At 47.7% G+C, this 13,816-nt stretch overlaps 1 protein-coding gene across 2 annotated transcripts in view; it reads left to right on the top strand.

The window, feature by feature from the left end:
• NOL6 (nucleolar protein 6) overlaps positions 1–13,587 on the top strand; it is a 64,623-nt gene extending 51,036 nt beyond the window's left edge. The window contains exons 24-27 of one of the 2 annotated variants that reach the window (XM_030566216.1): positions 2,401–2,601; positions 4,525–4,644; positions 10,705–10,806; positions 13,071–13,587. In XM_030566216.1, coding sequence (XP_030422076.1) covers positions 2,401–2,601; positions 4,525–4,644; positions 10,705–10,806; positions 13,071–13,223 — 576 coding nt within the window. In that variant the 3' untranslated portion in view covers positions 13,224–13,587. The remainder of the gene's footprint in view (positions 1–2,400; positions 2,602–4,524; positions 4,645–10,704; positions 10,807–13,070) is intronic. The other variant, XM_030566217.1, reaches the window with a different exon arrangement.
• The last annotated feature ends 229 nt before the right edge of the window (positions 13,588–13,816 follow it).

Here is a 13,816-nt window from a genome sequence, read left to right as displayed (position 1 = left end):
CTGTGTGTTCCTATGCTGATGGGGCAGTGGCTGGCGACATCATTTATTCCACAGATGAGTTGCTTTTTCCATTTTAACGCAGCAGCGGCCAAATCCCCACATCTCCTCTCTGTCCAAATATTTATCCGTCCAGCATCGCTCTGCTCTGTTAATAATAAACCCGTCTGCGTGGTTGAAGACTCAACTGTCCTCTGACAGCCTGGCTGCAGCACTGGGGCGGTGGAAGGCCGGAGATGGAATCCCCACGTCCCCAGGCACAGTGGCTAGGGAGTTATGAGAGTGGGGAATGTCTCATTGTGTTACATAGCCCTAGAGATTCCCTTCAGTTTAGTTCAGCTCCACATGCCGTCTGCAGGGAGCCTGTTGATGCTGGGAGTCTGCACCACTCTACATCCTCTTTGTCTCCCTAGCCAATGTCACCCTTGACCTCCATGATCTTTGGGTGCCTCCTTACTGCACCCCTGAAGGTCCCTGACATTTTCCCTCTCCCAATCAGTTTTCTGTCTCCTGGGCCTTACCTTCGTCTCACACACAAAGGAAGCCCCGTGGGGTCCACCCGCCTCCTAGCCAGGATGGGAGAGGATATGCTTGGTCCCTAAGAAGGCTACTGTCAGATCTTCTGGCCAGGGCTGCCTGAGGGTCCTGGGCTTCAATGGGCTGGGGAGTGAGAAGCAGAGCCCAGCTGGCCTCTTCCCACCGCCTGGCCAGCACACAGTGGCCTGGTCTCTCAGCAGGCCTGGGAGCCCAGATTGGTGTGGAAAGCAGCCGCCCTCTCCCCTGCTCTGATCAACCGATGTGACCAGATTGCGACTGGCTCTTCGCAAACTGTGGGTGGGTGAGAGAGTTCAGACTGCACAAGAGCAGCTAGGCAGTGCATTTTATTCCCATCACCGTGGCTGGCTTCAAGTGACCTTGCAGCAGAGAGAAAATCCCAGGCTGATGAGAGGTAGGAGGCGACACTGAGCATGGCTCCAGGAATCCTCTTTTTCAATTGTTTACTGCTCGCTCTGTTTGAACTTGGCACAAACCTCTGATTCCCTTTTCAGAGAGGAGGCTGCAGCATGCAACCCACCAGAAATGAATGCATTTAGGATGCTGGGGTTTCTTCCCTGGCCTGCTGACGAATAATCTAAAGGGAGAGGGAATGGAAAGGATGTTAATCTGTCATGACTCCCACAGACATGTCCTGAGCAAGTAGCACAGCGGCTGTCCTACACCGAGAGAAACCCTGACTTAGCTTCCCATGGTGTTTGAGACACTGGATTTAAATCTTTCCATCAGCGTTATCCACATATTGCTTGACTCTGCTGGAGGGTTTTCCCGGCCCTGGTTGCACCTATTAGTGAGGGCTGCTCTGTTCCCCCCTGTAATGTAAATCTGGTTCGTTTGCAGTGACATGCATGGAGTTACTATCTTGCATGCCGCTGACCCGGGCTTTGTAACCATAGTCTGTGGCTCTTAGGATCTTTCATTCTGGGGCTGTCAAAATGCTTTATGGGGTAGATAAAATTTAACTCTACTATCCAGATGGGGAAGCCCAGGCAAGAAGAGATTTAAGGGTGTGTCTGCACAACTAGACGCCTGCTGCTGGTCCATGCTGACTCGGGCTTATGGGGCGGTTTCATTGCAGTGTGGCTTCAGGGCTCGGGCTGGGTCCTGGGCTCCAGGACCCTGCAAGGTGGGAAGGTCCCAGAGCTTGGCTTGGCTACACAGCAGTGAAACAGCCCCGCAGCCTGAGCCCCCCTGAGCCTGAGTCGGCTGACACAGACATGCCCTCGGTGACTTGTCCGTGGTCTTTCAGCAAGTCAGTAGCTGGGCTGCGAGTTGGGCCCAGAAGTCCTGACTCCTCCTTCCTGCTCCAGTCCCCAGATCACACTCCCAGTCCCCGACTCTAACTAGGGATGTAAAATGTTCACCGGGTAACTGATACGCCTTGGTTTTATTGGTAACATGTTAACGTTTGAACTCGGCTGCGGGCCCTATGCCCAGGACTCCTGGCAACCGGGACCCGGGGCACACATGGGGCTGGCAGGGAAGCCCCACATCAAATATGGGGATGCTGCAGCAAACCCCTCTCCCAACCGCACTCCTAGTTCCCCACCTCTGGTGTGAACTCCTTAACGGTTAAATAATTTTAATAGTTTCTACAGTTACTTTTTTTAAAACGCTATTTGCATCCCTAACTGTAACCACTTGGGTTGATTAAAAAGCCCTTTCAGCAAAGGTACTGAAACAGATGCTGGCCCGGAGTGGGACATTGAAGAGTTAATGATGCTGAGAACGTGGTGGGGTATCATTCCCTCCTCCGGGATACCTGGGCATGAGATCCACGGCTCCTATACTGTATCCTGCATATTGCAAGCAGTGTTACCCCTATCTCCCTCTCCTTCTCTGCTGCAGATGATCTTCCGCCCACCGCTGGATTTCTATGACATCCTTATCCACCTGAATGCCAAGCAGATCCCCAGGCACCTGGAGGGCGTGGACCCACCGGCGAAGTCGTTCAGCCGGGGAATGCTGAGGAGTGATGCTCTGGTCAGGACCCTTGCATTCCCAGTGGTGGGTTATGATCCAGTACAGTACTACCTCCAGGAGCTGAGGGTAAGTGTGGCTGCAGGCCTCAGGGGTGGGTGTGCACGCATGCTCAGCTGCTCTGGGTGGGTATCTTGTGTGCAGATTGCTTTCACTGCAGGAATTGGATACTGGAACCTCTCCATCTTCTGCATATAGTGACTGCATCTCTATTCCACTGGAGTGGGGATGTCACCTGGTGAAAGAATCGCCATAGCAGATAGCACCTGGAGCCCTGCGTAGGGACCTCGCAATTCCAGTGCAAATGATGACCCTAACCATGTCTTCGTGGTTCAGTTAATTTAATGTTTCTGGCCGCCTGACCTGGCCATGGTGGGTGCTGGAACAGTGGGATCACTAAAGAGAGCTCTCTTCGAGCGCCTGATAGAAAAGAGGAGTACAGGGGAATGGCTGTGTCCACATTTAGGTGATTCTGCACATGATGGCTGTTGGGTAGCCTATGTGACATGAGTCTGATGCCACAGGTGTCCACAACGTGGAAACCACTGCAGCTGGCACTAATTGGCTCCTTGGTAGTCTCAGCAGGGAAACTAAGGATTGAACCAGCCTTGGGAACTGAAGTTCTTATTCGCTCATGGAGGATGGTCTCTCCAGGGTTGGTTTCAGGCATGTTAGCGAGGGGAAGCCTGCTCTGTGCATAAACAGAGAACAACAGTGCAGCATGTTTCACCAGTGCACGCTGGCAAAGCCCTTGTCACTTCACCTGTCAGCCACCCAGTGGGCATGTGGCAGCAGCTTTAGCAGCATTCGATCTGGGCAGCAAGTGCTTTGTGGGCATGCAGCCCTGTCTCGTCAGCTGCTGTGTGAGAAGCACTCTGGTTTGGGACAGGCATGTGAATGGCTCCCAGCTTTGCATGGAAGATCATGTTGCAGAATGCGACTAGCAGGTGTGACACCAGTCTCCTGGCAATGGAGACTGGCCCAGAGGCACAATAATGTTCATAGATCCATCCCTAGTACAAGACATGGTGATCCCAGCTGAGGGTGATTTTCCTCCTCAAAGACCAGATGGATGGTAAGATGGACCCCCTTCTTAAGGAGGGACTTTGAAGCCTCTTCTGCTTATCCAGGGGGTAGGCTTTTTTGGGAAATCCCTCTCCTGGTGTCTGGAAGTCAAGAGACTCATACGTCCCCAAGATTTCGGAGCGGTCACCGCAGTTCTCTCCAGTCGATGTCGGGAGCTCGTTCAAAGAACAGATTCATACAGGCACGGATGGAGAAGGAGCTTTGACGTAGTATTAACTGGCTTGAGCTCAGCATAGTTAGCTATCACTGAAAGCACTAGCCGCAGAGTTGAGCAGTAGAGATGTTCTAACTATGTCCAAGCACAGCTACAGTAGATTTTGTCAGCAAACAAGGAGGCACCAGATCCACGGCCATGTTACGAGAAACCAGCCTGTTATGTTCGTGGGCAGAAAAGAATCCTCTGTCCCTTTTTGAGCTCTTGGCATAAGAGGAGAGTTAAACACCAAGGCAGAGTGGTTGAGCAGACAGAGGAGAGAGCCAGAGAAGTGGAGTCTTCATCCAGAGGTCTTTGACTTAATATTCAGAACCCTCGGTCACCCATTTGCTTCCCAATTCAATGCAGAGATTCCCACTTTCTGCCCCAGGTGAAGGATTCACTGACCTGTAGCCATGGATGCAGACTTTCTGTGGCTGGAAGGGCTGCTGCTGTCTGCCTTTCCACAATTTGCAGTGCTCCCCAACGCAGTTCAGAGGCTACAAAGCAGAGGGCAGAGGTTGATTCTGACAACAGGAAAACAAAAGATCATATCCCAGCCAGATTTTTTAGAGCAGCGTCTCGTGTCAGCCCCACTCCAGTTTGCAGGATTCCCCCTTGGTACCTAAACTTAGTGCTAAATGGCTTACTAAGAACCCTTTGAACCTCTGTGATAAATGTCCCTGTTTCCTTAAAAGTGGTTTTCCTCATAGCACTCAGCCCTCACTTCTGCAAGAAGAGTTTCAGAACTGGGAGTCTCATCAGTAGAACCACAGTGCTGCATCTTCCATCAGGACAAAGTTTTAAGAAGCAATGCATCTTTCATGTCCAAGGTAAATTCAGTATTCCAGAGGTCACAAAAGAGTCCTTCCCCTCTTTCTGTCCACATCCGACTGAAAACCTTTGGCAAACCCTGGATGTTAGGGGAGAGTTGAAGATCTACATCAAAGATACAGAAGAGTTCAGAAAATCATTGACTCCTTTTCTTTTATTCCATCTGTTGGTGAAAGGTCATTGTTTTATTCCATTCATTCATGTCCAGGTGGATACAATGGTGCAAAACAGAAGTTTACAAGGCCAGAAACTCAGAGCTCCTCAGTGGCTACCTCCTGGACTGAAAGATTTTATGGACTCTCTTTGTAGCGTGCATAAGTTTACAAAGTATTACAAGCTTCTCAAAAGCAGTATTTGAGCAAAGGATTCTGCATGCTGTGGTTCCACGGATTAAAAGTCTATTTACTCAGCTGCATAGAGTTTTGTTATATCAAACCCTCCCTGACTGCAGACTGCTCCTGGACAGCCCACTGTAAGGGGTCTGTGGATCTTCTGTGTGCAGGAAAAAAAAGGAAAAACCTTTCTTCTGGTGGGCAGGTCCACAGACCCCCAGGCAGTGCGTCTTCTCTTGTAACGGTTTGCCAAGCGGCAGAACCAGAACTCTCAGGGAAGGATAGGCGTGGCCAGCCCTTTGAAGATCCTGGTAGGTTTGAGATGCTTCCATGCACTAAATTCTCCAAGAATTAACTAACAGTTATTGAACATAGTGAGATTCAGAAATTTTAATCAGAACATTTCCTACTGCAAAGCAACTTTATTTCTGCCTTAAAGCAATGGTGGGCAAATAAATGTGCTCATGCATAATGAGAGGAGGAAAAAAATAGACTTCTGGGGATGAAGAAGGTTTTTGTCCTGGATATGATGGAATCTGTGGACCCTTCCCTCTAGAAGAAAGGAAATATTTCTGTTCTGAATAAAGGCCTCTCTGACTGGTGAATCTGGCAAGTAGCTTTAGGAAATTCTGTTGTCACGTTGCAAAACAAGTCAGTGACTTGTAGTATACTGGCAGATGTGCCGATGGGTGCGTGTATGCATGTACACATACTCGCCCATATATAGTTCCAATATTTCTCCCACTTTCTCTCTGAGGTTAACCTCAGCTAAGAGGATATGTATTAGTCACTTGATATACTCTTTATTCTCCACTGTTTGCAACACCCTCCTAGAAATTGCTCCACAGACTCTGTAGGGAGACAGACCATTTTTCTGCAATCTTCCAAAGAAAGGAGTGAAAATTCAGTCATGCAAGATATTCGCAAGACAAAACAGTGCACCAGTAAGCAATACTATATGGAACAGCTCTTTCTTTGTCAGGGAGATGGTCCAATGGGGCTCTTCCACCTCTGTCTTGTGTGATTCGCTGATTCATTTTGCTATGCTCATACAAAGTACTCTAGATTTTTTTATAGGGGAGAAGGCAACACACTGCATTTATTGAGAATACAGCAGTTAGCATATCCTTTTTAGTTGCATATACACATACACACTGTGCACACAGTCCCGCCAGTCGATGTTTATCGTTACCAGTCCAGAGTCTGCATTAATTTAGTGGCCAGCCAGATTGGTCGCAATGGGGAGCTGGGCTCTGTCGATTGTGATCCTATGCTTTTGGAGTTGTGGTAAGACTAACCCAAAGCCCCATGGCAAAGCACCCTGTTTTTAATGGTCCTTTTGTTTGAAGTCAATGGATTTTGCTGATAGTTTGACGGGTTACTTTTTAATTGGTGTTATTTTTTGATTTACAAACAGCAGTGTTTGTATATTGAGCAAGAAAGGCATTATAAAGTAAATCTCACTAAGTTTTGTGATTAAAATAGTTTACACTGTGGCTCGGATCTTCAGCATTTTTTAAATTTAACTAACATAAACACAATTTAGAATCCTATTTTTTATTTATTAGATCTTAAAACAGAAAACAAAAGACTAGAGGGTCTAGTTTGTAATGCATATAGGAAACAAGACCCCATTTTTTTATAATAGAACTTATTCTAAAACAAAAGGGGACCATAATCAGTCATAAAGACTGTTCTGGTCTTTCCCTGCCTTATTCAGTACAGACACTGGCAGTCTGTCAGATGTGTTTCTACTAGTGCCCCAGAGGGTCATTTCTTTTTGCTATTTAAAAAGGATGGCTGGCAGGATGAACTTAAAACATACATTAATACATTTGATATATACTATATTATGACCTTTTAATACAAATGTAACATCCTACCCCAACAATTTGGCAGCCTTTTATTTAATGCAGCCCAAAGAACATGGCTGCTTTCCTTCTGTGGTTGGCACACACAGAACAGTATGTCGGCAGGCTGTTTGTAATGATAATCAGGATGGCCCATTTCAAACAATTGACAAGAAGGTGTGAGTAACAGTAGGGGAGAAATTAGCATGGGGAAATAGTTTAATTTGTGTAGTGACTCATCCACTCCTAGTCTTTATTCAAGCCTAATTTAATGGTGTCCATTTTGCAAATTAATTCCAGTTCTGCAGTCTCTCATTGGAGTCTGTTTTTTGAAGTTTTTTTGTTGAATAATTGCGAATTTTAGGTCTCTAATAGAGTGAACAGGGAGGTTGAAGTGTTTGCAGACTGGTTTTTGAATGTTATAGTTCTTGATGTCTGATTTGTGTCCATTTATTCATTTGCGTAGAGACTGTCTGGTTTGGCCAATGTACATGGCAGAGAGGCATTATGCTGGCACATGATGGCATATATCACATTGGTAGATGTGCAGGTGAACGAGTCCCTGATGACGTGGCTGATGTGGTTAGGTCCTATGATGGTGTCCCCTGAATAGATATGTGGACAGAGTTGGCAATGGGCTTTGTTGCAATCGTAAGTTCCTGGGTTAATGTTTTTGTTGTGTGGTGTGTGGTTGCTGGTGAGTATTTGCTTCAGGTTGAGGGCCTGTCTGTAAGTGAGGACTAGCCTGTCTCCCAAGATCTGTGAGAGTGAGGGATCGTTCTTCAGGCTAGGTTGTAGATCCTTGATGAAGCGCTGGAGAGGTTTTAGTTGGGGGCTGTAGGTGATTGCTAGTGGTGTTCTGTTACTTTCTTTGTTGGGCCTGTCCTGTAGTAGGTGACTTCTGGATACTCTTCTGGCTCTGTCAGTCTGCTTCTTCACTACAGCAGGTGGGTATTGTTGTAAGAACGCTTGCTAGAGATCTTGTAGGTGTTTATCTCTGTCTGAGGGGTTGGAGCAGATGCAGTTGTATGTTAGAGCTTGGCTGTAGACAATGGATTGTGTTGTGTGGTCTGGATGAAAGCTGGAGGCATGTAGGTAAGTATAGTGGTCAGCAGGTGGTGGTTATATAACTGTTGCTTATTAGCACTGTAGTGTCCAAGAAGTTGATCTCTTGTGTGGGCTGGTCCAGACTGAGGTTGATAGTGAGATGTAAATTGTTGAAATCATTGTGGAATTCCTCGAGGGCTTCTTTTCCATGGGTCCAGATGATGAAGAGGTCATCAATGTAGCGCACGTAGAGTAGGGGCGTTAGGGGACGAGAACTGAGGAAGTGTTGTTCTAAGTCAGCCATAAAAATGTTGGCATACTGTGGGGCCATGTGAGTACCCATAGCAGTGCCGCTGACTTGAAGGTATATATTGTCCACAAATGTGAAATAGTTGTGGGTGAAGACAACGTCACAAAGTTCAGCCACCAGGTTAGCTGTGATATTACCGGGGATACTGTTCCTGATGGCTTGTAGTCCATCTGTGTGTGGAATGTTGGTGTAGAGGGCTTCTATATCCATAGTGGCTTGGATGGTGCTTTCTGGAAGATCACCAATGGATTGTAGTTTCCTCAGGAAATCAGTGGTGTCTCTAGGAGTGCTGGTAGAATAGGGCTTGAGGAGAGAGTCTACGTAGCCAGAGACTCTGAGGTTTTTCTGCAGTTTCATACCAGAGCTCTGAGCAGTCATAATGCAACTCCCCCACCTTTTCTGCCCTGCCTGTCCTTCCTGAACAGTTTATATCCATCCATGACAATACTCCAGTCATGTGGGTTATCCCACCAAGTCTCTGTTATTCCAATCACATCATAATTCCTTGACTGTGCCAGGACTTCCAGTTCTCCCTACTTGTTTCCCAGGCTTCTTGCATTTGTGTGTAGGCACTTAAGATAACTCGCTGATTTGTCCTGCTTTCTCAGTATATTCTATGATTCCTCCTGTCACTGTGTCTGAGAGCTGATCCCTGTTCCCCACGTGTCTGGTGGCATGCGTTCAGGTAGACTCTCACGTGAGGTTGTTTACTTAGCTCAGTTGTCGACCCTCTCCCCTCACGCCTGCTGCAGTGAGAGTTGGGTTGTATGGGCCCAGGGCGATCAAGCTGGGGCTTTTATCATTGTTTGCGAGCGTTCTTTCTGAACCCTTGTTCCAGGCAGCCGCCTGAGGAGGCTTGGGGGAGGATGGGCTTGATGGGTCATTCACATTGTTGAAGTATTCATGCCATGAGAGCAAGTCCCTGCAGAGCCCCACAGAGCATTACGGCAGTTCTGGTGGCAGACTTTTAAAAGGAAACTAAATTGTCTTGTTTACCGTGAGCCAAGGCGCTGTGTTGCTGGGGATGAGTCTTTCCTTGTGATTGTTCTGCAATTTCAGTGTAGGACTGGCAGGGCACCTGGAGCATTGGTGTGGGAGTTCGGCTGTGGGGGGACAGGAACTGCAGGAAGGAGCTGCATTAGGTTTAGTGCACCGATCTAGTGATTACAACGAGTCCCTGTGGCACCTTAGAGACTGACACATTTATTTGGGCATCTGCTTTCGTGGGCTACAGCCCATTTCATCGGATGCTTGGAGTGGAAAATACACTAGGCAGTTATGAATACACAGCACATGAAAAGATGGAGTTGCTTTACCAAGTGGGGGGGGGTCAGTGCTAACGAGCCAATTCAATTAAGGTGGAAGTGGGCTATTCTTAACAGTTGACAAGAAGGGGTGAATACCAAGGCAGGGGGAAAAAAATCACTTTTGTAGGGCTAATCAGGCCAATGTAATCAAGGTGGCCCATTTCCAACAGTTGACAAGAAGGTGCGAGTATCAGCAGGGGGGAAATAATTTTTGTAATGACCCATCCACTCCCAGTCTTTATTCAGGCCTGATTTGATGATGTCTGGTTTGCAAATTAATTCCATTTATGCGGTTTCTCCTTGGAGTCTGTGTTTGAAGTTTTTTTTGGTTGAAGAATTGCCACTTTTAAGTCTTGTTATTGAGTGTCCAAGGAGATTGACATGCTCTCCTGGTTTTTGAATGTTACAATTCCTGATGTCTGATTTGTGTCCATTTATGAGCTGGCTTCCCCACCCCACTTTCTAGAGTGATCTGCAGCAGAAAGAAGTTAACCTCACTAGAGCAGAAACTTGGTAGCAAGGAAGGCCAGTGCATGGCAGGCAGGCTAATTGCAAACCATGTGGTTCTGCAATATGGTCCTCCCTCCAATCCAGGGGAGCACGGCCTGCTGGGAACTGTACTCCCTGTGGACTGCATCTCTCTATTATGTCCAGCCCAGAGAGTAGGAGATAGGTCTTAGTTCTGGGACAGGTTGAAGTCTCATATTGATCTTTCACTGGGCTCTAAACGCCTTTTATATTGTCCTTATGCTGCTGTGGGAAGCCAAAGGAAAACCCTGATAGTTGGGGGCTGCTTGCTGGATGCAGTCCCCTCTTCCTTCCCTACGCTGCAGGGAGCTATTACATATTGTAGTGGTTTCCCTGGTGTGGCTGCCTCGTAGTGACATTTATTACGGCAGTCGGTGGCTAGCAGATCTCGCCCCCCTCCTGCATGACAAGCTCCAGTGCATTGGAGTTGGTATGGCTCTGTTGTGGGACAGGTGCAGGGGAGCATGGTGGCCAGTCCCTGGAAAGCAGGTCATTTTAATTGAAGTTGGGATGTGGTGATCCATGAAACAGTTGTAGAATCTGCACTTGCAAGAATCTTTCACCGGATCCTACTTGGCTGTGAGCCAGTGTCCTTGGTGTATCTCCCTCCTGGGGAGCATTACACAGGATTTGTGACATGTAATTTGTGACGCCTGACATGACTCCCTTTCAAATCCTCTTCCAGGAGGCCTTTGGAGACTTGGCCTTGTTCTTCTATGACTTGCACGGCGGGGAGGTGATTGGAGTTTTGTGGAAACCCTCCAGTTTCGAGCCCCAGCCTTTCAAGGTGAGTTTTTGACCCTCTGCTTTTAGTTTCTTGTTATTTGTTGCAGTGCTGTGGGAAGTTTGGAGGGGATTGTAGTAACAATAGTGTCACCTAGTGTCTCTGAGCAGGTCTCAAAATGCTTTACAAAGGCGGTCAGTATCCTCTCATCTCACACTCGGGGAAACTGAGGCACAGATAGGTGAAGTGACTTGCCCAAGGCCATCCAGCCAATGGCCGAATCAGGAACAGGACCCAGGTCTCCTGAGTTCCAGTCCAGAGCTCTATCCACTAGGCATGGGGTAGGCAACCTATGGCACGGGTGTCGAAGGCGGCACATGAGCTGATTTTCGGTGGCATGCACACTGCCTGGGTCCTGGCCACCAGTCCGGGGGGCTCTGCATTTTAATTTAATCTTAAATGAAGGTTCTTAAACATTTTGAAAACCTTATTTACTTTAGATACAACAATAGTTTAGTTCTATATTATAGACTTATAGAAAGATCCCTTCTGAAAACATTAAAATGTATGACTGGCATGTGAAAACTTAAATTAGAGTGAATAAATGATGATTCGGCACAGCACTTCTGAAAGGTTGCTGAACACTGCGATAGGCAATAATATCCCCCAATACACACATCCTTTGATCAACACTAACACACATGCCCTCCTTAGCCCTCGTGGAGAGTAGGTGAGTGTTGTCTCCATTGACAGGGAAACTGAGGCAAAGAGCGTCATTTTCAAAGGAAGCCTGTGTTTTTTGGCTGCCCAATTTGACACCCCCGGGCCTGATTTTTCAGAAGTGCCAAGTGTCTGTAGCCCCACTGACCAGTCCAGGATGGTAGCACTGGGATCCCAGAGTTCATGCTGAGTTTGCACCACACAGTTTAACATGCACAGCTATTTGGGAGCAAGGGCGTAGCTTGAAGAGTGCCTGGGGGATGGTAAAGGTGGGTCTGATGCACAGGCGTGGATGTGATTCATGCTGCTTTATATGAGGAACTCACCAAAGACGCAAAGAAACTTGTGATTAATGGCCCACAGTTCTTCTGGCAACCACCCTGCCTGTTCTGCCATCCCTTTAATTCGTAGGGCCTGTGTAGCTCCTCTCTCTGCGCCTGGGGCACTTGCTGCCCTGCAGTGCTGCTGCTTTGAAATCTGGTCATTGATTGCCATGAAATGAGATGATGCCCCCAAGCCCATGCCGAGCTTTACACATCTGAATAGCTCTATTGACTTAAGGGAGATAATTCCATCTTGCTGGGTCGGGTTCTTAACTCCCAGTAACAGATCAAAGCAAAGGCAGATCAGACAGGTTGTCTTTGACCCATTGACCTTTAAGGCACCCTCTATGCTTTGGTTGCCTGCGTCTGTCCCCACCTCCTAGGATGGTCAGTGAGTAATTTTCCAGTGTTCAGCATGCACGTATTAGGGGTAATTGTGATTGGAAATTGCATTGTTGCTATATTGACGGGCTGCTTGGTTGTGTATGCTCTGAAGGGGACGCTTTTGCAGCCTTCTGGTTTACACTATAACAGGAGCTGTTAAAAGTGAATGCAGTGCTAGCAAAAGGGGACAGGATTGGAAGAGAAGTGGTGGGACCGGACAGTGGTAGCATTTACTTGTCACGTTGGGCTCACTGCGGAAGAGTAGGAGTGGGTAGGGGTTGCATTAGAGCTCCTGCCACTGAGGGGAACCCGAGCCCTTTAAATCCCAGCCCCAGCCCATCCGCTGGAGCCGCTGCCGGGATTCAAAGGGCTCTGGGCTGCCCGTGACAGCGGGGAGCCCTGAGCCCTTTAAATCTCAGCCACGGCCAGGAATCTCTGTGGGCAGCCCAGAGCCCTTTGAAACCCGGCTGCGGCTGAGATTTAAAGGGCTCAGGGCTCCCTGCCGCTGCGGGCAGCCCAGAGCATTTTGAATCCTGGCCGCGGCTGGGATTTAAAGGGCTCTGGGCTCCCCGCTGCTGCGGGCAGCCCAGAGCCCTATGAATCCCAGCCGCGGCTGAGATTTAAAGGGCTCCCCACCGCTGCCGGCAGCCGAGAGCCTTTTGAATCCCGGCTGTGGCTGGGATTTAAAGGGATCTGGGCTCCCCGCGGCTGCAGGCAGCCCAGAGCCCTTTGATTCTCCGCCGCGGGCTGCACAGTAAGCCTCCGCAGGCCGCATCGGCCCGCGGGCTGTATGTTGTGCAGACCTGCATTAGAGATTTAACTTCCGGAGAAGAATACAGCATTGCTGGGCAAAAAAATGCAGATGTCAGTTAGCCCAACCCATATGCATGTGTATTACAGGCATCCAACATGAAAGGAAGAATGATGGCATCTCTAAGCAGTGAGGAGCTAGTCACCGTTCCCAATGTGGAAGCCATCCTGGAAGACTTTGAGATCCTGGGCGAAGGTCTGGTCGGATCAGTGGAGGCACGTACAGAGAAATGGACTATCTAAGACCATCAAGAGCTCTTGTTAGGCCTCCTGTACCATATCTGTAACCCTTTCTGTTTATAAATCTGTTCAGGGGAAGAAAATTCTTGAGCAATATCTCTAATCCTGTTAATGTGGTACACATCTCATTCATAGAAGCATTGCAGCACTTGAAAAGGGATAGTATTTTCTATAGACATAAGACACCCCCTCTTTATACCTTCTCCAAAATCATCTCAAGGTGAGATGAATTGTTCATAAACGTTCCTATTTTTTCATCATGGTGAATGTTTATATACATTTTCCATGTCTTAAATATCTGCTGGGATGTAAAACAAGAAGGGCATTTCCTAGTATAATAAAGAGGTATTTATAATAACTGCTTTTATTTTTGTCTCCAATAGCATTTCTCTGATAAGATCACTTCACATACTCCGTCTCCTCCCCACTGCCAAACTGTGCATTTATATAGGGAGTAAGATTATCCAGAGTTACAGTACTGAAAAGAGAGAAATCGGGGACATGATAAAAGTATATAAAATAATGAATGGGATAGAGAACGTGGATTGGGAGCCTCTGTTCTCCCTGTCTTACAATGCAAGAACAAAGGGACATTC

The sequence above is a fragment of the Gopherus evgoodei genome, chromosome 6 (genome assembly GCF_007399415.2).
Source record: "Gopherus evgoodei ecotype Sinaloan lineage chromosome 6, rGopEvg1_v1.p, whole genome shotgun sequence".
Lineage (NCBI taxonomy): Eukaryota > Metazoa > Chordata > Testudines > Testudinidae > Gopherus > Gopherus evgoodei.
Note: the sequence above shows the minus strand (reverse complement) of the source record. Positions and strands in the feature narration are given on the sequence as shown.